This window comes from Cherax quadricarinatus, chromosome 21, assembly GCF_038502225.1.
Source record: "Cherax quadricarinatus isolate ZL_2023a chromosome 21, ASM3850222v1, whole genome shotgun sequence".
In the NCBI taxonomy this organism is placed as follows: domain Eukaryota; kingdom Metazoa; phylum Arthropoda; class Malacostraca; order Decapoda; family Parastacidae; genus Cherax; species Cherax quadricarinatus.
In genome coordinates, this window is record NC_091312.1 from 45,874,006 (window position 1) to 45,900,517 (window position 26,512).

Genomic DNA, 26,512 nt, shown 5'->3' on the forward strand with positions numbered 1-26,512 from the left:
GTTGCAGTTTTATAACTGTAGTGTAAAGCACCCTTCTGGCAAGACAGTGATGGAGTGAATGATGATGAAAGTTTTTCTTTTTCGGGCGACCCTGCCTTGGTGGGAATTGGCCTATGTGTTAATAAAATATAATAATAATAATAATAATAAATAATAATAATAATAATAATAATAATAATAATAATAATAATAATAATAAGAAGAAGAAGAAGAAGAAGAAGAAGAAGAAGAAGAAGAAGAATGGTGAGATGATTTTACTGATAAAACTCATTCTCTCTCTCTTTCTCTCTCTCTCTCTCTCTCTCTCTCACACACAGATTCTAGACATGGATATAGAGTACAGTTCCGGGTGTGTGGGTGACTACCTGCAAGTGGGCAGACAGGAGAGACTATGTGGACAAAGGAATTCGGGAGAAATACGTAAGTACCCATTCACAAAACCTCTCACGTAAGTATATATACCAACTATCCCTTAGGTCAGTGCACTTACCCACATTCCGTCACGTCAGTGGACTGACCCACTACCCTACATATGAGCACATATACCTGTTAACCGTAATGGCAGCACTCATAGCATAGCACACACATTCCCACAACTCATCACGTCAGTAGTAGACGTAACTTCTACTCATATAGTCAGTATATATATATATATATACACACACACACACACACACACACACACTCACACACACACAGCTAGAGCATCAGGCGCATATAACAGGAAGGGCACTGCAATGGATCAGAGAATACCTGACAGGGAGGCAACAACGAGTCATGGTACGTAATGATGTATCACAGTGGGCACCTGTGACGAGCGGGGTCCCACAGGGGTCGGTCCTAGGACCAGTGCTATTTTTGGTATATGTGAACGACATGACGGAAGGGTTAGACTCAGAAGTGTCCCTGTTTGCAGATGATGTGAAGTTAATGAGGAGAATTAAATCTGATGAGGACCAGGCAGGACTTCAAAGAGACCTGGACAGACTGGACACCTGGTCCAGCAAATGGCTTCTCGAATTTAATCCTGCCAAATGCAAAGTCATGAAGATAGGGGAAGGGCACAGAAGACCACAGACAGAGTATAGGCTAGGTGGCCAAAGACTGCAAACCTCACTCAAGGAGAAAGATCTTGGGGTGAGTATAACACCGAGCATGTCTCCGGAAGCACACATCAATCAGATAACTGCTGCAGCATATGGGCGCCTGGCAAACCTGAGAACAGCATTCCGACACCTTAGTAAGGAATCATTCAAGACACTGTACACCGTGTATGTCAGGCCCATACTGGAGTATGCAGCACCTGTTTGGAACCCGCACTTGATAAAGCACGTCAAGAAACTAGAGAAAGTACAAAGGTTTGCAACAAGGTTAGTTCCAGAGCTAAGGGGAATGTCCTATGAAGAAAGATTAAGGGAAATCGGCCTGACGACACTGGAGGACAGGAGGGTCAGGGGAGACATGATAACGACATATAAAATACTGCGTGGAATAGACAAGGTGGACAAGGACAGGATGTTCCAGGGAGGGGACACAGAAACAAGAGGCCACAATTGGAAGTTGAAGACACAAATGAGTCAGAGAGATAGTAGGAAGTATTTCTTCAGTCATAGAGTTGTAAGGCAGTGGAATAGCCTAGAAAATGACGTAGTGGAGGCAGGAACCATACACAGTTTTAAGACGAGGTTTGATAAAGCTCATGGAGCGGGGAGAGAGAGGGTCTAGTAGCAACCGGTGAAGAGGCGGGGCCAGGAGCTAGGACTCGACCCCTGCAACCACAAATAGGTGAGTACAAATAGGTGAGTACACACACAGAAGAGGTATGATTAAGCTCATGGAGCAGGTAGAGTGACCTAGTAACGACCAGTAAAGAGGCTGGGCCAGGAGCTGTGAATCGAACCCTGCAACCACAACTAGGTGAGTACACACACTCACACCAGAGACTACAAACCTCACCCAAGGAAAAGGATCTTGGGGCAAGTATAACACCGGGCACATCTCCTGAGGCGCACATCAACCAAATAACTGCTGCAGCATATGGGTGCCTAGGAAACATAAGAATAACATTCCGACATCTCACTAAGGAATCGTTCTGGACCCTGCACACCGTGTACGTCAGGCTTATATTAGAGTATGCAACACCAATTTGGAACCTACACCTAGCCAAGCACGTAAGAAAATTAGAGAAAGCGCAAGGTTTACAACAAGACTAGTTCCCGAGCTAAGGGGCATGTCCTACGAGGAAAGGTTAAGGGAAATCGACCTGACGACACTGGAGAAAAGGAGAGATAGGGGGATATAATAACGATACAGCAACAAGGGGTCACAATTGGAAGTCAAAGACTTAGATGAATCACAAGGTTGGTAAAAGTATTTCTTCAGTCACAGAGTTGTTAGGAAGTGGAATAGTCTGACAAGTGTTGTAGTGGAGGCAGGATCCTTACATAGCTTGAAGAAGAAGTATGATAAAGCTCATGGAGCAGGAAGAGTGACCTTGTAGCGACCAGTGAATAGGCTTTGAATCGGCCCCTGCAACCATAACTAGGCGAGTACAACTAGATGAGTACACACAAACACCCACGAACACACAGACATACACATTCACATACACATAAAAACTATAATCCCATTCATTAAGAAAGGAGACAGGCAGCATTAAACTACTGACCACTTTCATTAACATATATAGTATGCTAAGTCATGGAGAAGCTTATCAGAAGAATGATGGATCACCTAGAAAGGAATGAGCTTATACACGGTAACCAGTACGGTTTCAGGGAGGAGAAATCCTGTGTCACAATCGTACTAGAGTTTTATGACAAGGTAACAAAAGTAAGGCAGGAGAGAGAGAGAGGGGTTGGTACATTGTATTTTCTGGGACGGTAAGAAGGCTTTCGACATAGTTCTGCACAAGAGGTTAGTGCTAAAGCTAGAGACGCAGACAGGAATATGAGGGAAGGCTCTACAATGGATCAGATAATACCTAACAGGAAGGAAAGAACGAGTGATGGTACGTGACAAGGTGTCAGAGTTAGCGCCTTTAACGAGCGGGGTTCCACAAGCATCAGTCCTATGGCCGATGCTGCTTCCTGGTATGTGTGAATGACATGACAGAAGGGGTTAATTCAGAGGTGTCTCTGTTTGCAGACGATATGAAGCTAATGTGGAGAATTCATGCGGACGAGGATCAGGTAGGACTACAAAAAGATCTGGACAGGCTGTAAGCTTGGTCCAACAACTGACTCCTGGCGTTTAACTCCGCCAAGTGCAAACTCATGAAGATTAGGGAAGGTCAAAGAAGACCACAGACATAGTACAGACTAGGGGGCCAAAGACTGTAAACCTCACTCTAAGAAAAGGATCTTGCGATGAGTATAATACACAACACATCTCCTGAGGCGCACATCAACCAAATAACTGCTGCAGCATATGGTCGCCAGGAAAACCCAAGGACAGCGTTTCGACACCTGAGTAAGGAATCATTCAAGACTCTGTATACCGTGTACGTCAGGCCTAAATTGGAGTATGCAGCACCAGTTTGGAACCCACACCTAGCCAACCAAGTAAGGAAATTAGAGAAAGTGCAAAGGTTTGTAACGAGACTAGTCCCTTAGCTAAGGAGTATGTCCTACTAGGAGAGGTTAAGGGAAATCAACCTGATGACACTGGAGGACAGGAGAGATATTGGGTACATGATAACCATACAAAATACTGAAAATTACAAGGTGGATAGAAACAGAATGTTTCAGAAATGGGACACAGCAACAAGGGATCACAACTGGAAGTTGAAACTTAGATGAGTCACAGGGATGTTAAGAAGTATTTCTTCAGTTATAGAGTTGTCAGAAAGTGAAACAATCTGGAAAGTGATGTAGTGGATGCAGGATCCATACATAGCTTTAAGAAGAGATACGATAAAGTTCATGGAGCAAGGAGAGAATGGACCTAGTAGCGACCACCAAAGTGGCGGGGCCAGGAGCTGTGACTCAATCCCTGCAACAAAAAACAGGTGAGTACAAATAGGTGAGCACACACACACACACACACACATACACACTTCAAAACACGCTCACTATCCCTTCACCTCAGTATATATACACACACACACACACTTTACTATTCACGTCAGTACCCACACGCACACTCTACCCTTCACATCAATACACACCCACTACCCTTCACGTCAGTACCTTCCCACTACTTAACACGTCTGTGCATGTCTAATCACAATAGTCCTTGTGTCAGAAAGTTAGTACATATACCAACTACCCTTCACATCTGTACACATATCCACTACTCATCACCTCAGCATACATACTAATCTTCACATCAATACTCATACCCACTACCCATCACGTCAGTACTCATATGAACTATACCTCGCATCAGTACAAATACCATCTACTTCTCAGGTTAAGTTCTCAACTTCATAATGTCTGTTTGATCAGGGATAAGGTCATATTCAGTAGGAAGTAACGCATTAATAATCTATTTGACCAGAGACTGACGTCCCTTCAGACTTGGACCTGTGATGTGAAAATTTGTGTGGACTGCCTCCAAGTGAGTCGCCTACCCTGGCAAACTCTGTTGACACCGAGCTCTGAGGTGGGTACCTCAGCCTCACAAGTGGCTTATAGGACAGATTTTCACAAATGATTGGTATTGCAAGAAACCTCGCCTGCATGCACGTATAAAGGACTAACTTACTTGGTGTTGCAGCATATATCCTGATCTTCAACTTCCTAAGCCTAGCTTTAGCCCCTTTGGACTTCCCCTCAGAAACCACGTGCAACCGGGAGCATTAACTCCTGCAATATTCAATCGTAATTAGTGTCCTGCCTGCACCTCAGAAATTCCTATATCCAAGAGGGTATGTATCCCCTAGTATAACTATGCAGACTCAGACACTAGCTTCAGATGGCTCTGAGACACTGGTACTTACTGGGCATGCTCTCTCTGTAGCACGCCGGGCCCACAGTTAAAACTCAACCCACAATCTCCCAATACACTGGCCAGAACCTACAGGAAAAGGTGAAGATCTTGTCTTACTGTAAGGGCTGATGGAGGAGATCATCTACGGTACATCAAGGTGCCTCTACCAGATTTCCCCAGGTCTCAGATGTGAAGACACGTGGGGGCGCCGTCTGCTGTTCACGGCACGTCTTGTCCAGTTGGTGTCTGTCGTAAGAAGGACCCTATTCTGTCTTTGTGACCCGCGCCTCCTCAATCAAGCTAGGGCTGCCAGTTCTCCCTAGCTAACTTATCCTAGTGTTTGCCTACATTATCGGCCTATAACTACCTATGTTAAGGTCTTAGGTCTACTTTATCATTATCTACAGATGCCTCAGTAAACCTAATATTAGTGTACTACCAGTAAAACTACCTACTCCTTCCCTGAAGAGTAAATCTATAAATTAAATAAGCTTACCAACAACTGCCAACCAGAGAATGCCTTGTTTGGGAGGGTTTAAGGGCCGTCCGGCTCAGCCGACCAGACGACCATGCTGGATCTGAGCTGTGGAACTATTTGGACCAAATAAATTTCCACATGTGAGTTGGTTGTAACAAAAGTTCATCAGACGTCAAGCTAAATTAATGTATTCAAAGACTCTTCTTTGGAAATTCATATGGCTAGGATATCAACTACGATTTAAAGCCAATTAATTATTTATTAGGAAATGTTATTACAGGAAGGTATTAATAATAATGAGTGAGTTATAAACTGGTATCAAACATGTAAAATTTATTTTGCTATTGTTTAAAACAAGTTAGATGTATATTAGATAAAGTTATAGGCTGTCGATACATTGTACATAGTCAACACTCTAAGTTAAAAATTTTAAAATATACAAATATATAAAAGAATAGATCAATACTGGTAAATATTAAATGATAAGACTGTTCCACTACTAAGTTGAATGTACATGTTGAATATTACATACAACATAAAATATTTATTAAAAAATATTTACTAATGTTCCATGGACAGTGTTAAAATAATTACTATATATAATTATACATTACGGAGACAGATCTGTAGATCCAGCAAATATGTTTGTATACATGTGTTGTATATCTGTTGTGTATATCTGTTGTATGTATCTGTTGTATATATCTGTTGTATGTATCTGTTGTATATATCTGTTGTATATATCTATTGTATATATCTATTGTATAGGTAAGGAAACCGTATAGTGACACTATGACTGCCACACCAGCAGTGATCAATAACATCGTTTAGTGGCACTATAATTGACACACTGGCAGTGATCAATAACCCCGTGTAGTGACACTAAGACTGCCACGCCAGCAGTGATCAATAACCCATTGTAGTGGTACTAAGACTGCCACACCAGCATTGATCAGTAACGCCGTGTATTGACTCTATGACTGCCACACCAACAGTGATCAATAACCCTTGTAGTGACACCAAGACTGCCACACCAAGAGTGATCAATAACCTCGTGTAGTGACACTATGCCTGCCACACCAAAAGTGATCAATAACCCCGTGTAGTGACACTATGACTGTCACACCAAGAGTGATCAAGAACCCCGTGTAGTGACACCAAGACTGCCACACCAAGAGTGATCAATAACCTCGTGTAGTGACACTATGCCTGCCACACCAACAGTGATCAATAACCCCGTGTAGTGACACTATGACTGCCACACCAACAGTGATCAAGAACCCCGTGTAGTGACACTCTGATGCCACACCAACAGTGATCAATAACCCCATGCCGTGGTACTAAGACTGCCACGCCAGCAGTGATCAATAACCCAGTGTAGTGACACTAAGACTGCCACACCAACAGTGATCAATAACCCCATGTCGTGGTACTAAGACTGCCGGGCCAGCAGTGATCAATAACCCAGTGTAGTGGTACTAAGACTGCCACGCCAGCAGTGATCAATAACCCAGTGTAGTGGTACTAAGACTGCCATGCCAGCAGTGATCAATAACCCAGTGTAGTGGTACTTAGACTGCCACGCCAGCAGTTATCAATAACCCAGTGTAGTGGTACTAAGACTGCCATGCCAGCAGTGATCAATAACCCAGTGTAGTGGTACTTAGACTGCCACGCCAGCAGTGATCAATAACCCAGTGTAGTGGTACTAAGACTGCCACGCCAGCAGTGATCAATAACCCAGTGTAGTGGTACTTAGACTGCCACGCCAGCAGTGATCAATAACCCAGTGTAGTGGTACTATGACTGCCATGCCAGCATTGATCAATAACCCAGTGTAGTGGTACTTAGACTGCCACGCCAGCAGTGATCAATAACCCAGTGTAGTGGTAATAAGACTGCCACGCCAGCAGTGATCAATAACCCAGTGTAGTGGTACTAAGACTGCCACGCCAGCAGTGATCAATAACTCAGTGTAGTGGTACTAAGACTGCCACGCCAGCAGTGATCAATAACCCAGTGTAGTGGTACTAAGACTGCCATGCCAGCAGTGATCAATAACCCAGTGTAGTGGTACTTAGACTGCCACGCCAGCAGTGATCAATAACCCAGTGTAGTGGTACTAAGACTGCCACGCCAGCAGTGATCAATAACCCAGTGTAGTGGTACTAAGACTGCCACGCCAGCAGTGATCAATAACCCAGTGTAGTGGTACTTAGACTGCCACGCCAGGAGTGATCAATAACCCAGTGTAGTGGTACTAAGACTGTCACGCCAGCAGTGATCAATAAACCTATGTAATGACACAATGACTGTCACACTGGCAGTGATCAATAACCCTATGTAATAACACTATGACTGTCACACTGACAGTGATCAAAAGTTAAGGGTTTCCTATAAAACGTTTTCTCCATTACACGGTTCGGTTTCTCGGAACGGAAAAAAATTTAGTGACGCAAACTGGATGACTGACTTACTGACTGACTTGATTTATTGATTTTCTGAATGACTTGATTGACCTAACTTGACTGATTTACTGAATTGCTGACCTGATTTACTGAATTACTGACCTGATTTACTGAATGACTTGACTGAATTACTGACTGGCTTACTGACTTGACTGACTAACTCACTGGCTTGAGTGATTGATTTACTGAATGACTTACTTGACTGACTGACCTGCTGACTTGACTGATTTACTGAATGGCTTCACTGATTTATTGAATAACTTACTTGAATGACTGACCTACTGACTTGACTGATTTACTGACTTGACTGACCAACTTGACTGATTGACTTACTGATTTACTAAATGACTTGACTGATTTACTGACTTGACTGACCAACTTGACTGATTGACCTACTGATTTACTAAATGACTTTACTGATTGACTTAATGATTTACTGAATGACTTGATTGATATAATGACTGCTTATTACCTGACTGACTGATTTACTGCCTGATGGCCTACTAATTTGACTGACTGACTTAACTGATTTACTGAATGACCTGACTTACTGATTTACTGAATGACCTGACTTACTGACTTGAATGAGTAACCTACTGAATTGAATGACTGTACTGACTTGAGTGATTGACCTACTGACTCACTTGACTGGACTGACTTACTGAGAGGACTACCATTCACCTCAGCCCAGATGGGCCTCAGCATGCCTCTCCATTCCTTCACAATCATCCACAAAAACCAGCAACTACAATTTACTGTAAGAAATATTTGTAGCATTTTTAGCTTTAAGCAACAGAAAAAACATACATTGTAACATTAATGAATAACAACTGAATTATTATTTTTATTTTTGTAAGATTTGGAGACCCCCCCCCAAAAAAAAAAGTAGTTGTTAGGCTTTTTTGGGGGTTTTAGGAACGTAACCCTATTTTTCCTATAAGTCCTTCAGTTCCTTTAACATGGATTCATCTAACACTGCATTTTCAGGAGCTTAACTACAGACTTAATCGACAGTCTACTATACATACTAGTGTCATGATCGCTGTAGGTCTATAATTATTATTAATAATTACAGACATATATATATATATATATATATACTATATATATATATATATATATACAGTGGACCCTCGACCAGCGATGGCATCGATTAACGATAAATCTGACTAGCGATACATTTTATCGCAAAAATTTTGCCTCGATTTGCGCTAAAAAAACTCGACCAACACTATTCGTTCCATCTGAGATGCGTCCACTTCTGGCCAGTGTTTACAAGCCAGCCAGCCACCGCAGTCGTTTCCAAGCATACAATCGGAACATTTCATATTGTCACAGCCTTTTTAGTGATTGCACCTGCAAAATAAGTCACCATGGGCTCCAAGAAAGCTTCTAGTGCCAACCTTACAGCAAAAAGGGTGAGAATTACTATGGATATGAAGAAAGAGATCATTGCTAAGTATGAAAGTGGAGTGCATGTCTCCGAGCTGGCCAGGCTGTACACAAAACCCCAATCAGCCATCGCTACTATTGTGGCCAAGAAAACGGCAATCAAGGAAGCTGTTCTTGCCAAAGGTGCAACTATGTTTTCGAAACTGAGATCGCAAGTGATAGAAGATGTTGAGAGACTGTTATTGGTATGGATAAACGAAAAACAGATAGCAGGAGATAGCATCTCTCAAGCGATCATATGTGAAAAGGCTAGGAAGTTGCATGACGATTTAATTAGAAAAATGCCAGCAACTAGTGGTGATGTGAGTGAATTTAAGGCCAGCAAAGGTTGGTTTGAGAGATTTAAGAATCGTAGTGGCATACATAGTGTGATAAGGCATGGTGAGGCTGCCAGTTTGGACCAAAAAGCAGCTGAAAAATATGTGCAGGAATTCAAGGAGTACATAGACAGTGAAGGACTGAAACCTGAACAAGTGTTTAATGGTGACATTGACAATGTTGTGAAACACTTTAGGAATGTCATAAAAGAACGAGAGGTACAGGCCTCTATGAGCAGATATGTTGTGCGACAGAGGTCCAGTGACTCTCAAGCTGGTCCTAGTGGCATTAAAAGAAGAAGGGAAGTAACCCCGAAAAAGGACTTGCCACCTCAAGTCCTAATGGAAGGGGATTCCCCTTCTAAACACTAAGACCATCAACACACTCCCCTCTTCCCATCCCATCAATCATCACCAGATCTTCAATAAAGATAAGTGTCATGTAACTGTGCATGTCTTCTTCAGTTTGTGTGTATTAAAATTAATATTTCATGTGTTAAATTTTTTTTTCAATTCTTTTGGGTGTCTTGCACGGATTAATTTGATTTCCATTATTTCTTATGGGGAAAATTAACTTGACTAACGATTATTCTGACTAACGATGAGCTCTCAGGAACGGATTAATAGCGTTAGTCGAGGGTCCACTGTATGTTGTAACTTTTCCTTCAGTTAGTAAGTTGAAATTTATAAGAAATTTAACAATAGTTTTTTTCTGCCAGCTTAAATTTAGTACGGCTGTTTTTTTCTTCTGGTTGGGTTTGTGTTGTATCAATTTGTTTGGGTTAGGTTAGTATGGGTTAGGCTAGGCTGGGATGGATTGCGTTGGGTTAGGCTGGGTCAGGCTGCTTAAATTTGGGTCAGGTTAAGTCAGTTTGTGTTGGACTGGATTACGTTAATTTAGGTTAGGTTTATATGGATTTTGTTAGACTGGGACGGGTCGGACTGTTTTACATTAGGTTACATTATACTAGGATAGGATTGGATAGGTTTTGTATGGTTAGGACACATATGAATAATCTGTATTAGAATAATCTATATTTGAATAATCTACATTTGAATAATCTACATTTGAATAATCTATATTTATAAATATTTACCTGTTATAAATCGACAGTGTCAATGAAAATAAATATCTGCCTGACAACTTGCAGCGCTAGTCATATCATAGTACCTCTGGTACCTCTGGTATCCCTATAAGTGTTTAAAGGATTAGTAAAGTATTAGTATAGTCGTGAACACTTAAAACATTGGTAACTAAATAAACTTTTAAAGCGTTGGTATCGACATGAATAATTAGAGAGCTGGTAGCCTCATAATAATTTATGGGGTTAGTCTCCCAAAACGCTTAAAGCTCCAATATGGATGGGCTATAATATACAACATTCTCTAATGTATTTCTTGCCTGCAGTGAGATACTGAAATCTTTGTGTTCAATATTATGTAATAATTTCAGCTGAATATTAAAGTACTTCCGAGAATGACGTTACGTTGACTGTCAGTTTCATTCTTTTATTCACAGGCAAGTACCACTTCACCACTCCACTCCTGGATCTCTACTTTCACTCCAACGCATCGGGTTCAAGTCGTGGGTTCAGCATTGAGGTCACTCAGGTCACCTGCGGACACTTCAGGCCCACTTATCCAATCTACCCAAGGTATCCCACTTACAGGCCGCACTATCACCACCACCGTTATAATTACAACAGCCGCAGACCAGGATTTTTCAGGCCTACTAGACCGATTTTGAAACCAAAACTGAATCCATTTTCGAAGTTCAATCCTTTCTCCCGTCGTCGTTACTCAGGTCATTACACAAGTCTTCCCCTCAGCTCCAATAACGCTCCAAGTTATGGTACTTCAGTTCCAAGTGGTAGAACTCCAGCAGCAAGTTACAAGGACCCAACGACAAGTTATGGGGCACCAGTTACAAACTACAGGGCCCCAGCCACAAGTTATGGGGCACCAGTTACAAACTACAGGGCCCCAGCCACAAGTTATGGGGCACCAGCCACAAGTTATGGGGCCCCAGCCACAAGTTATGGGGCCCCAGTCATAAGTTATGGGGCCCCAGCTACAAGTTATGGGGCCCCAGCCACAAGCTATGGGACACCAGCTGCAAGTTACGATATAAGCATAGGTTATATTTCCCCAAGTACAACCTACACTACATTTAGTCCCGGATATTTGCCTCCCATTCCTGATTACACCACCCATAATCCCTTCATTCCCTTTTTCCCAACTACTCCCTACCCAATCACCACACCTTTTCCGACCATCCCATCTACCGTCTCTACCTCATCGACAACCTCTTCTCCTACTCAGCCTACAGTCACTCCTGTTTTCTTTTCACGGCCTATCCTTAAGCCAGCACCTGAAATCCTCTTACCTCAGGCGTTTAATATTAGCAACACCAGGGCAACAACAAACCCTGACGTCGAGAGGATTAAGCCCACCTTTAGGCAGCGGGACCCTAAAGTGATACAAATGCACGATGGCCGTGAAGAAGACGCGTCCTGTCGTCAGGATTTCAACAGCACGAAATTCACTATCCAGAGCCCAGGCTATCCTGGTCCATACTACACCAACATGAGATGCATCTACACTATCATCAGGTAGGTTCTGTCACTCAGGTAAATTCTCCACATCAGGTAGCTTCATTCTTAGATACGTATTCTCCATCAAGAAGGTTCTCCCCATCAGGCAGATCCTCTCCACCAGGTACGTCCTATCCACCAGGTAGGTCCTCTCCGCCAAGTTCGCCCTCTCCACCGGATAGGTCCTATCCACCAGGTAGGTTCTCTCCGCCAAGTAGATTCCATCTACCAGGCAGATTCTGTCCACCTGGGAGATTCTGTCCACCAGGTATATTCTATCCACCAGGTAGGTTTTATTCACCAGGTAAGTTCTATCCACAGGTAGATTCTATCCACCAGGTAGATTCTATCTACCAGGCAGGTTCTATCCACCAGGTAGGTCCTATCCACCAGGTAGGCTCTATCCACCAGGTAGGCTGTATCCACCAGGTAGGTTCTATTCAGCAGGTTGGTTCTGTCCACCAGGTAGGCTCTATCCAATAGTAGGTTCGGTCCACCAAGTAGATCCTGTCCACCGAATAGGTCCTATCTACCAGGTACATGCTCTCTACTATATAGTGCCTCTCCACTAGGTAGATCCTCTCACAGTAGTGGGACAAACCAAGTCAGTTATACACTCAACTGGGTCTAATGAGCAAATGACAAATGCAGAATCATTACTGGGGTGTGTACACAAGGGGCGATAGAGGTTGTACATTACCAAAACATCTCAAATGGTAGATCCTTTTTTGCAAACGTTTAGAGTTTGAAAGCAAATAAAAATGACAAAGATATTTATATTAGTGGGCTCCTCTCAGAGGCGAATCCCATGTTTGGAGCATTTGCAAAAATACTTGCAAGGGATGTTTTGGACGGTAAAATAGTGATTAAAAAACTGTAATATGTATAGATGCTACATAGTTAATAAATCACAGGGAGGAGTAAGACTCTGAAAAGATTATTTTTGTTACACAGAATTCATCAAATTATTCAGCAAAAGTTCTAGGAATTAAAGTAGAAAATAGGAACGTGGTAATTATCCTAGTACCGTCAGCAAAAGCTGAGGAATTTAAAGATTAGATAAGGACGATAGATAGTTGTCTTGAAAGGCTGAAAAATCCGACAGCAAATATGTGAAATGAAAGATGGTTCATCACAGCAATACCAGAAATAGTTCCTGGTTTAACAGGTTTATATCAGGGAAGTAATGAGGCTTTGTGAAAAGTTAGCACTGAACCAACAGATAACTCATCCCATTGGATCTGATTCACAAACAACAAGGAACTTATCAGAGACATAACAATCACAAAAACAATCTAACTATACTCTGACCACAATATCACAGAAGTACAAACGAGTATAAACCTCAGGTTGGGGTATTCCAGCAATAAAGTACAAAGAAGGGATGTTCAGTAACAACTATAGAACTGACTGCGATAAACTTAAACAATAACTATCAGACATCTTGGAAAACATTTATAAGCACCCTAAATCCTCACCAGTGCCTGGAGAAGCTTAACACAAATTCTGTGTTAAATATGTACCATCAAGGAATCCTAGAAGATCAGATATAGAAAGAGAGCACAGAGATTTTTAGAATTTTGCCACCGAAGTGGCTACTTTATTGTGCACCCCATATCCATCCTGTGGACGGTAGCGCAAGAGCATACGGATACACAAAAGACCTAGAAACTAGGCCCTGAAAGAGTTAACAGGTGTACAACTGCTTCACCTGCTTCACGAGACTGCTGGTCTGGTTGCTTTGGTGTTGTCCCTTCCACATTACGGAGGAACCTAAACGGAGATCTGCGATTAACATCTGTACCGGGAGATATCTCAGTTTGGTGCACCATAGTTGCTTCAGCTCTCAACTTTGTACGAATAATACTACAAAGACAAAGCTCCGCAGCAGTGATAGTCCATTGATAATACCAATAGAACTAGCAATTTGCCAGCAATGATGTAGAGATAGTTTGGACAGATTTAGTAGTGTGTATTCAGACACAAATCACTTGACTCATGTCGGTGGCATTAACCCCAACCCAACATGCTGTTTGCATTATAGGCAACAAGCAGCAGTGAATGTGGGATATGCACACACAATAGCAAGGCTGACGTGCAATAACGAAAGTGACAGCAATGCCGACAAACAATGCTGAGCGATAGCAAGGCTGACAAGCAATGCCGAGTGATAGCAAGGCTGACAAGCAATGCCGAGCGATAGCAAGGCTTTCTGAATGGCCCTAAGACCAGCTCCAGCTCTAGATCCCGGACAGGCCCTCATATTACAAACACAGGTAATAATGGCATGTTGACCTGGTCGTAATCGATCTTGGAGCGAAAATAAATACAGCATTAGTCTTTAACTTGTACTTTCCTTCACCAGTAAGATTCAGCTATGTACACTATGTACATGGAGTTGAAATATAAGTGTACCACACGGTGTTTAAAGACCACAACAGAACCCAGAGAGAGCACCGTTCTTCAGCCAGCTAGAAGCAAGTCTGGCAAGGGCTGACTGCGAGTGAAACCACATTGCCTCAGCCCTTGGCAGGCCCGCCTGTGATTGGTTAACGAACGAAGGTACTGATTTAACGATGGGTACCCTTACCGTTAAACCCTTAGCACCTGGGAGTGTGTACATGCTCTGAATAAAGTGTAACACAGTCTTTGCATGCCACATAGATCCTCTCTGTCAGGCAGGTCCTTTCCACCAGGTAGATCCTCTACATCAGGCAGGTTCTCTCCACACCAGGTAGATCCTCTCCATCAAGTAGGTCTCCTCCACCAGGTAGATCCTCTCCATCAGGTAGTTCCCCTCCACTGGGTAGATTCTCTCCATCAGACAGGTCCTCTCCACCAGGTAGATCCTCTCCATCAGGCAGGTCCTCTCTGTCAGGTAGATCCTCTCCATCAGGCAGGTCCTCTCCACTAAGTTGCTTCTCTCCTCCAGGAGTTCCCTCTCCACTGTCAGCAAAGTGAAGCTTCTCAGCAAGGCTGCTCCTCTTAGAATGTTTGGGCCTCTCGCCAATGTGTGGACTTAAAGCTAATTAGGGCCTCTCGGCTCGTTGTGGCTTCTCAGCTCACTATATCCTCTCAGCTCACTGTAGCCTCTCAGCTCATTGTGACCTCTCAGCTCACTGTGTACTCTCAGCTCACTGTGGCCTCTCATCTCACTGTATCCTCTCAGCTCATTGTTTCTTCTCAGTTCACTGTGGCCTCTACTTCGAGTAGATTTCCTTCAGGTACGTCTTCTTCTTCAGGTAGTTCGTCTACATGTTTACCTGGAGTTTACCTGGAGAGAGTTCCGGGGGTCAACGCCTCCGCGGCCCGGTCTGTGACCAGGCCTCCTGGGGGATCAGAGCCTGATCAACCAGGCTGTTGCTGCTGGCTGCACGCAAACCAACGTACGAGCCACAGCCCGGCTGATCAAGAACTGACTTTAGGTGCTTGTCCAGTGCCAGCTTGAAGACTGCCAGGGGTCTGTTGGTAATCCCCCTTATGTGTGCTGGGAGGCAGTTGAACAGTCTCGGGCCCCTGACACTTATTGTATGGTCTCTTAACGTGCTAGTGACACCCCTGCTTTTCATTGGGGGGATGGTGCATCGTCTGCCAAGTCTTTAGCTTTCGTAGTGAGTGATTTTCGTGGTGTGCAAGTTCGATACTAGTCCCTCTAGGATTTTCCAGGTGTATATAATCATGTATCTCTCCCTCCTGCGTTCCAGGGAATACAGGTTTAGGAACCTCAAGCGCTCCCAGTAATTGAGGTGTTTTATCTCCGTTATGCGCGCCGTGAAAGTTCTCTGTACATTTTCTAGGTCGGTAATTTCACCTGCCTTGAAAGGTGCTGTTAGTGTGCAGCAATATTCCAGCCTAGATAGAACAAGTGACCTGAAGAGTGTCATCATGGGCTTGGCCTCCCTAGTTTTGAAGGTTCTCATTATCCATCCTGTCATTTTTCTAGCAGATGCGATTGATACAATGTTATGGTCCTTGAAGGTGCGATCCTCCGACATAATCACTCCCAGGTCTTTGACGTTGGTGTTTCGCTCTATTTTGTGGCCAGAATTTGTTTTGTACTCTGATGAAGATTTAATTTACTCATGTTTACCATATCTGAGTAATTGAAATTTCTCATCGTTGAACTTCATATTGTTTTCTGCAGCCCACTGAAAGATTTGGTTGATGTCCGCCTGGAGCCTTGCAGTGTCTGCAATGGAAGACACTGTCATGCAGATTCGGGTGTCATCTGCAAAGGAAGACAGGGTGCTGTGGCTGACATCCTTGTCTATGTCGGATATGAGGATGAGGAACAAGATGGGAGCGAGTACTGTGCCTTGTGGAACAGAGCTTTTCACCGTAGCTGCCTCGGACTTTACTCTGTTGACGACTACTCTCTGTGTTCTGTTAGTGAGGAATTTATAGATCAATCGACCGACTTTTCCTGTTATTCCTTTAGCACGCATTTTGTGCGCTATTACGCCATGGTCACACTTGTCGAAGGCTTTTGCAAAGTCTGTATATATTACATCTGCATTCTTTTTGTCTTCTAGTGCATTTAGGACCTTGTCGTAGTGATCCAATAGTTGAGACAGACAGGAGCGACCAGTTCTAAACCCATGTTGCCCTGGGTTGTGTAACTGATGGGTTTCTAGATGGGTGGTGATTTTGCTTCTTAGGACCCTTTCAAAGATTTTTTATGATATGGGATGTTAGTGCTATTGGTCTGTAGTTCTTTGCTGTTGCTTTACTGCCCCCTTTGTGGAGTGGGGCTATGTCTGTTGTTTTTAGTAACTGTGGGACGACCCCCGTGTCCATGCTCCCTCTCCATAGGATGGAAAAGGCTAGTGATAGGGGCTTCTTGCAGTTCTTGATGAACACAGAGTTCTATGAGTCTGGCCCTGGGGCAGAGTGCATGGGCATGTCATTTATCGCCTGTTCGAAGTCATTTGGCGTCAGGATAACATCGGATAGGCTTGTGTTAATCAAATTTTGTGGCTCTCTCATAAAAAATTCATTTTGATCTTCGACTCTCAGTCTGGTTAGCGGCTTGCTAAAAACTGAGTCATATTGGGACTTGAGTAGCTCACTCATTTCCTTGCTGTCATCTGTGTAGGACCCATCTTGTTTAAGTAGGGGGCCAATACTGGACGTTGTTCTCGATTTTGATTTGGCATAGGAGAAGAAATACTTTGGGTTTCTTTCGATTTCATTTATGGCTTTTAGTTCTTCCCGCGATTCCTGACTCCTACAGGATTCTTTTAGCTTAAGTTCGATGCTTGCTATTTCTCTGACCAGTGTCTCCCTACGCATTTCAGATATATTGACCTCTTTTAGCCGCTCTGTTATTATTTTCCGTCACCTGTAAAGGGAGCGCCTGTCTCTTTCTATTTTACATCTACTCCTCCTTTTTCTTAGAGGAATAAGCCTTGTGCATACATCGAGTGCCACCGAGTTAATCTGTTCTAGGCATAAGTTGGGGTCTGTGTTGCTTAGTATATCTTCCCAGCTTATATCGGTTAGGACTTGGTTTACTTGGTCCCACTTTATGTTTTTATTATTGAAGTTGAATTTGGTGAATGCTCCCTCGTGACTAGTCTCATTATGTCGGTCTGGGGCTCCACGCATACATGTCTGAACCTCAATTATGTTGTGATCTGAGTATATTGTTTTTGATATGGTGACATTTCTTATCAGATCATCATTGTTAGTGAAGATGAGGTCTAGTGTATTCTCCAGTCTAGTAGGCTCTATTATTTGCTGGTTTAAATTGAATTTTGTGCAGAGATTTAAAAGCTCGTGTGAGTGTGAGTTTTCATCAGAGCTGCCTCCTGGTGTTATTACTGCAACAATATTATTTGCTATATTCCTCAATTTTAGGTGCCTTAAGTTGAAATCCCCCAGGAGCAAGATGTTGGGTGCAGGAGCTGGCAGATTTTCCAGACAGTGGTCAATTTTTAACAGCTGTTTCTGGAATTGCTGGGATGTTGCATCCGGAGGCTTGTAGACTACCACAATGACTAGGTTTTGGTTCTCGACCTTTACTGCTAAAACTTCCACTACATCATTTGAGGCATTAAGCAGTTCTGTGCAAACAAGTGACTCTGCAATGTACAGGCCAACCCCCCCCCCCTCTTTTGCCTGTTCACTCTGTCACATCTGTATAGGTTGTAACCTGGGATCCATATTTCGTTGTCCAAGTGATCCTTCATGTGGGTCTCAGTGAAAGCCGCGAACATTGCCTTTGCCTCTGCAAGCAGTCCACGGATGAAAGGTATTTTGTTGTTTGTTGCTGGCTTTAGACCCTGTATATTTGCAAAGAAGAATGTTATCGGACTGGTGGTGTTGTTGGTACTGGGGGGGGGGATTTTTTTTTTCCGGCATTAGTATCTGTATCTGTTGGTTTGGAGTGGAGGCCATCGACTGTGGTTCCACTCCAGGAATGACTGGATTTGGTGTACGATTTCTGCCATTTCCTGCCAGTTTTTTTTCCTTCCTGGCACTAAAAAACCTCTCCCTCTTGAGTGGCTGTGGCTACCCAGGTTTTCCCATGGCCTGGATGTTTTGTATCTTTTTGTCCCCTTTAGATGGTATGCCTGGCAATTTAAGTTATAGCACAGTCTTTCCTGTACTGAAGAGGTACACAGTTCAGGGTGAAAAAGCTTACAGGAAGGGAGTTTGCATTTTCCTGTTGTCATATGGGCATGGCATTTTCTAGGGTGGTCATAGTTGCACGTCCCATCTGTTTTTCCAGATTTCCCATGCCAGCAGATACCAAGTGCATAGTATGTGCACAGGCTTGGTTTCCGTTTGCCTTGGGTTTCTGTGACTGTATTCCCTGTTGGTGCATATTTTACTTCTATCCTCCCTAGCACCAACAATGCAGCTCCCACCAGTTGTTTTTGGCAATATATCCTCACTATTGCTAGTGGAGTCCTCTTGTTTGCTTTTTCCTGCGGTATTTCTAGTTTGCAATATTGGTTTTATCTTATCTTTGACTACACTTGTTTCCCTACTATGGCTCCTGTCCCCTATGAGGTCATTTATATGTATTCCTTCCTGCGTATAATTCCCGACTACCTGGACAAAATCTCCAGCTTCACCATTACTGTCTCCCAGGACAGCATCTCCAGCTTCACCATTACTGTCTCCCAGGACAGCACCTCCAGCTTCACCATTACTGTCTCCCAGGACAGCACCTCCAGCTTCACCATTACTGTCTCCCAGGACAGCACTATCAGCCCCACATTTACTGACTACCAGGACATCACCTCCAGCCTTACAGTTTGTGACTACATGGCCAGTATCAAGGGCAGTACCATTCAGCCCAGACTTTTTATGTTCCCATCTGTTGTAGAAAGCTTCCAGGTTTTCTATGAAAGCAGCTTTGATGTTGTCCTCTTTTAATACCCTTGTGATTTTAGTCCACAGATTTTTCTCATTTGGGCATACCCAAAAACACTTCCCTGTTTTAACACTGCTTGTAGCTAGTTCTTGGATATCTGCACAAGGGGCGTGACACCAATTTCCACAAAAATGACAATTTACCCATGTGGAAGCCCGTTTGTTTGACTGACCACAGACTACACACAGCTTCATAATGATTTGAATGGTTGATTTACTGCAATTCTACTAGCAACCTCTTGAATATTCTATTAATAACCTCCTTAAATGAAGCTCTAGCTATTTGTATTTCTGTTTCTAACTGTTTTTGTATATTGGACAGCTTACCGTCACGTTCCTGATTTATATTTAATGATTGTGTTTATAAGGGCGCCTACAACCCCATCCGTTTACAGTCTGCTTTATTGTCCAACGAAACCGTTTGAAACCAGTCAAGGGTTCGGACCAGTCAAGGGTTCGGACCAGTCAAGGGTTCGGACCAGTCGATCTGATCTGATCAGTGGGTCACTTATTTAAAACATACTGGTCGGTGATTTGAGCTAACACATGAAGGATCTACTGGAAATTATTTACCCGAGTAATATGTGATTTGATTGATACAAAAGTATAACTTGCGTGCTGAAGAAACCGGTGACTGCTGGCAACTCCTACAATGACGAACGGTCGACCTCAACCCTTGTTTATCAATCGCTGTATCTAGCTTTTCTATTTTTTTTCCGTCTCCACCACAATAAATGCTATATTATCACTATAGTTGACTGGTGGAAATTTTGGAGGAAGGACGCTTTTTCTGTAGTAATAATTGCTTCTCGTTGTGTATATTGCGAGCGCTGGTAACTACAGGTTATATGAAATTCACAGTATACGTCTGGTATTTCAAGAAAAAAGAAACTAATGAAAATCACTCCACTCCACTAAGTACCATTATAATACTGGTTAGTTGCTACTACAACACTGTATTCTGCTATTCACTGGTATCACTAGATTATATGCGAGTACACTAGCAAGCCAGGAAGATTATTAAAAACAGCTGACCTGTGGTAAGTTTCTGGCGACTTCTGGCACCTCCCTCTATAGGCTTATCACTTCATTTACAAATTCACCTGTTTTCAAATGACACTTTAGCCTTTATCATCAATATACTGTCAATATATGTCGCAGGTCATCCATCTTATGTAAGTTGTCTTATACCGGTTGGTCTTCTACTTTAGGTTGGTCTTCTGATTTAAGTAGGTTTTCTAATTTAGGATAACAGATGAACAAGGAGGCTTTAGGAAAGGTAGGGGGTGTGTAGACCAAGTGTTTACAGTGAAACATATAAATGAACAGTATTTAGATAAGGCTAAAAAGGTTTTTGTGGTATTTACGGATTTTGGAAAAGGCATATGACAGGGTGGATAGGGAGGCAATGTGGCAAACGTTGCAGGTGTAGGGTATAGGAGGTAAGTTACTGAAGCAGTAAAGAGTTTTTACGAGGCTAGTGAGGCTCAAGTTAGAGTATGTAGGAAAGAGGGAGATTATATCCCAGTAAAAGTAGGCCTTAGACAATGATATGTGATGTCATCGTGGTTGTTCAATATATTTATAGATGGGGTTGTAAAAGAAGTGAATGCGAGGGTCTTGGGAAGAGACGAGGAGTTTAAAGATAAAGAATCAAACATAAAGTGGGAGTTGTCACATTTGCTTTTTGCTGATGACACTGTGCTCTTGGGAGATTCTGAAGAGAAGTTGCAGAGGTTGGTGGATGATTTTGGTAGGGTATGTAAACGAAGAAAATTAAAAGTGAATACAGGAAAGAGTAAGGGTACGAGGAAAACAAAAAGATTAGGTGACGAAAGATTGGATATCAGATTGGAGGGAGAGAGTATGGAGGAGGCGAATGTATTCAGATATTTGGTAGTGGACGTGTCAGCGGATGGGTCTATGAAACATGAGGTGAATCATTGAATTGATGAGGGCAAAAGGGTGAGCAGTGCACTGAGGAGTCTGTGGAGACAAAAAACTTTGTCCTTGGAAGCAAAGAGGGGAATGTATGAGAGTAATGTCTGAGGGCAATGTGTGGTGTGAATATAATGCAGAGAATTCGTAGTTTGGAAGTTAGTAGGAGGTGCGGGATTCCCAAAACTGTTGTCCAGAGGGCTGAGGAAGGGTTGTTGAGGTGGTTCGGACATGTAGAGAGAATGGAACGAAACAGAATGACTTTGAGAGTGTATCAATCTGTAGTGGAGGGAAGGCGGGGTAGGGGTCGGCCTATGAAAGGTTGGAGGGAAGGGGTAAAGGAGGTTTTGTGTGCGAGGGGCTTGGACTTCCGGCAAGCATGAGTGAGCGTATTTGATACTAGTGAATGGAGACAAATGGTTTTTAATACTTGACGCGTTGTTGGAGTGTGAGCAAAGTAACATTTATTAAGGGAGTCAGGGAAACCGGCAGGCCGGACTTGAGTCCTGAGGATGTGAAGTACAGTGTCTGCACTCTGAAGGAGGGGTGTTAATGTTACAGTTTTATAACTGTAGTGTAGAGCACCCCTCTGGCAAGACAGTGATGGAGTGAATGATGATGAAAGTTTTTCTTTTTCGGGCCACCCTGCCTTGGTGGGAATCGGCCGATGTGTTAATAAAGTAAAATAAAATTTTAATTTAGGTAGATCTTGAGCTTTAGGTAGGTCTTCTAATTATGGTAGTCTTCTAATTATGGTAGTCTTCTAATTATGGTAGTCTTCTAATTATGGTAGTCTTCTAATTATGGTAGTCTTCTAATTATGGTAGTCTTCTAATTATGGTAGTCTTCTAATTATGGTAGTCTTCTAATTATGGTAGTCTTCTAATTATGGTAGTCTTCTAATTATGGTAGTCTTCTAATTATGGTAGTCTTCTAATTATGGTAGTCTTCTAATTATGGTAGTCTTCTAATTATGGTAGTTTTCTAATTATGGTAGTCTTCTAATTATGGTAGTCTTCTAATTATGGTAGTCTTCTAATTATGGTAGTCTTCTAATTATGGTAGTCTTCTAATTATGGTAGTCTTCTAATTATGGTAGTTTTCTAATTATGGTAGTCTTCTAATTATGGTAGTCTTCTAATTATGGTAGTCTTCTAATTATGGTAGTCTTCTAATTATGGTAGTCTTCTAATTATGGTAGTCTTCTAATTATGGTAGTCTTCAAATTTAAGTAGGTCTTCTCTAGACATCCTCTCCACCAGCTAGGTCTTCTCTATCAAACAGTGCCTCTTTGCCTGGTAGGGGCTTTCTACCAGGTACATCTTCTCCACCACTGACAGGAAAGTATATATAGAATAATAATATTTCCGACATATGATGACACCATCGTTACCCTGGAACGTTCCCCGAACTTCCGAAATCTGTATTGCGAAGCAAATAATTTCATTTAAGTAAAATAATTCCATACAAAACTCGAATAATTTTCATTTTACAAACTGATTACAGTTTTTTGTATCTCAGAAAAGTCTTTGAGAAGGACAACTGCTCTTTCCCACTGTGCTGTTTACTCCAGGAATATCCTCCTCGGGAAGGTAAGCTCTCGCTTGCTTCCTATGACACTCTTTACCCCAGGAAGATCCTTGTCAATGTAAACTGTATCCTTCCCATTGCACTGTTTATCCCAGGAAGATCCTTGACAATGTAAACTACCTTCTTCCCGAGTGCTGTGCACCCCAGGATGATCTTTAACACTTGTGGACTCAAAAATAAAATGGAGTCCCAGTGTAAATACACTAAAATAGGTCCAGAGACTTGGCCCCAGACATCTGTCGTGGAGCTCCTCGGTAATCACTTCCTTCCCTTCCTGCAGGTATGGCGTGGACGTGTGTGGTGTCGAATTCCTCACTGACCAGTTCGACGTAGAGGAAACAGCTGGATGCTCTGAGGCTAGCCTGGTACTGGCTGGACGTACATACTGTGGAACCATCCCCCCAGGCTCCCACAGTGAGTGTAGAGTGTGTGACACCCCCAGTCTCCAACAAGTGAGGAACGAGGTATATAATGTGGGACAATTCCCAGGCTCCCACAGTGAGTAAAGAAGTATGTACTGTGGGACAATCCCCTCAGTCTCCCACAATGATTAAAAAAGGATTATGCTGTGGGACAATTCCCCCTGCTCCTACAATGAGCAAAACGGTTTATTCTGTGAGACCATTCACCGCAGGCTCCCACACTGGGTAAAGAAGTATATACCCAAGACCATCCATCCAGGCTCCCACAGTAATTAAAGAGGTATTGAATGTGTGACCATTTTCCCAGTGTCCCATTGTTTGCAAAGAGAGCCATACTGTGGGAGTATCTCTCTTGGCTCTCACAATAAAGAGGCATATTCCGTATTTCCCCTATCTCCCACAGTGAGAAGAGAGGTTTGTACTGTGGGATTATTATCTTAGGGTCCCACGGGGAATAAGAGGCAAATAGAGTGGGATTACATCAGGCTCTTCAATGAGCACGCAAGAACACACATCCGTCTCTCGCCGATTAATGAACACAAATTCCATGGGTGACTTCTTTACAAGTAGAAAGAATAACACACATTATCGCAAGCCTCTGTATGCCTGACCAAAGAATATGTTGACCAAAGAATATCATTAAACAGTCACCATTTCCATAAGGTGTACTGGCGGCTCACGCCGGCTGGCTGCCTATCATAAAACGTTTTCCACAGAACAATTAAATACATACGTTTACATCTGGCACTATTAAACGGGTAAGGCACACCCCACCACACATTTTGGTACAAAACTTCGCCTATACTGAACCAAACACCCTCCTAAAATTTCAGGAAACCCGAAGCTGTTTGCTTGTCCATTTCGTCATCACGATGACTATCCGCCGCCTCCGCCCTGCATACAGCTTTGACGTGATACCTCGTCATATAATCCAATCACAAATGTTCAATAACCCAAATACAATATACAATATACTCATAATTCAATTACATTGATAATTTTTAACTATATTTTAACCCAAAAATTATTTAGTATATTTATTGCAAGAACACTGAACAAATTATTACCAAAACTAAATGCATAGAGTTCCTTGCGTAGTAGTATATACAGTATACTGTGGGATCATCCTAAGGGCTCACACAGACCTAGGGGAAACAAACCATGGTAGTTACAACCACTCTAGAGAAAAAGATAGAGAAAAAGATTTTTTAGTGTCAGGAAGAAAAAACTGGCAGGGAATGACATAAATACTACACTACCTCGGATCTCTACTGAAGTGTAGGCACAATCAGTGGCCCCCATTCCAGAAGAACAGATATTAGTGCCAGCAAATAGTCCCCCTATATACCACCAATTCAACATTTGAATCTGTAAATATGCAGGGTCTAATGCCACCAACAAACAAGAAAACACCTTTCATCAGTAGATTCCACGCAGTCAAATGCTTTCACAGACACATACACAAAGGATCACTTTGACAACGAAATATGGATCCCAGGGCAAAACTTATTCAGATGCGATAGAAAGAACGGGCAAGAAGGTGAGGTTGGCCTGTGTGTCATAGTCGCTTATTTGCTTGGAATTGCTAAATGCCACAAATGATATAGGTGAAGATTTAGCAGTAAAGATTGAAAAACCAAAACCTTGTCATTACAGTTGTATACAAGCCACCTGATGCATCTTCCCAACAGTTCAAAGAACAGTGTTTGAAAATTGGCTACTGTCTGTTGCTGGGTGATTTCAGCTTCAGACATTTAAAACTGAGGTATGTGGCAAATAAGGTCTTTGCTGAGATAAGCCCAGGAAGCAGCTCTGATGAAAATTCACACACAGACTGCAATGAGTTCGCCTTAAGTAAGCAATTAGTAGAGCCAACAAGACAGGAAAATTTATTTGACCTTATTTTCGCTAATAATGATGATCTGGTACGAAATATAACAGTAACAAAGACAGTTCACTTGGATCACGTAATCAAAGTACAGACATGTATGCGTAGAACTCCTGACCAGCAAAATGAGATCGGTTATGAGAGTACTTGCACCACATTCAACTTCAATAACAGAAACATACAGTGGGATCAAATTAACCATGTCTCAAATGAAACAAGCTAGGAAGATATCCTAAACAACATGGATCCAAACCTTTGCCTAGAAAGAATTAACTCTGTGGCACTTTAGATATGCTCAGGCACATTCCTTTAAGAGAAAAGAAAAGTAGATATAAACTAGAAAAAGAGAGACGTTTCCTCTACAGGCAAAGACGAAGAACCATAGAGCTGCTCAAAGAGGCCAATCTATCTGATATACAGGAGACACTGGCCAGGGAAATAGAAAATATCGAACCTAAGCTTAAGAAATCATACAGGGGGCAAGAAACGCAGGAAGAACTTTAAGCGATAAATGAAATTGAAAAAAATATATTTCTTTTCTTATGCCAAATCTAAAATAAAAAAAACACAGTACTGGGTCTCTGCTCAGATGAGATTGGACTTAACATAGATGATACAAAAGAAATGAGTGAGATTCTGAAGTCCCAGTATGACTTAGCATTTAGTGAGCCGTTAATCAGACTGAGGGCCGGCAATCTAAATGGAATTTTTATGACCGAGACTCAAAATTTAGTTAATTCATGAATTTTTGATGTAATCCTAACACCACAGGACTTTGACTAGTGGTCCCAAGCCCAGACTCGTGGAACTCCATGATCATTAAGAACCACAACAAACTCCCTTACACGTGCCTTAAATGTTCAATGAAGAGAGAGCATAGATACAAGGGTCATCCTACAGTCACTAAAAACAACGGATATAGTCGCACCCTGCAAAGGTGGCAGTAAAGCAATTGCAAAGAATTACAGACCGATAGCACTAACATCCCGCTTCATAAAAATCTTTGAAAGGGTTCTAAGAAGCAAGATCGCCAGTCACCTGGACACCCAA

The 26,512-nt window shown here is 42.5% G+C and overlaps 1 protein-coding gene across 1 annotated transcript in view; it reads left to right on the forward strand.

Moving 5' to 3' along the window:
* The first annotated feature begins 321 nt into the window (after positions 1–321).
* LOC138853057 (uncharacterized) overlaps positions 322–26,512 on the forward strand; it is a 30,736-nt gene continuing 4,545 nt past the window's right edge. Inside the window, exons 1-3 of the mRNA XM_070087437.1 lie at positions 322–420; positions 11,167–12,259; positions 23,433–23,566. Of these exons, the coding sequence (XP_069943538.1) occupies positions 327–420; positions 11,167–12,259; positions 23,433–23,566 (1,321 nt within the window). The 5' untranslated portion in view covers positions 322–326. The remainder of the gene's footprint in view (positions 421–11,166; positions 12,260–23,432; positions 23,567–26,512) is intronic.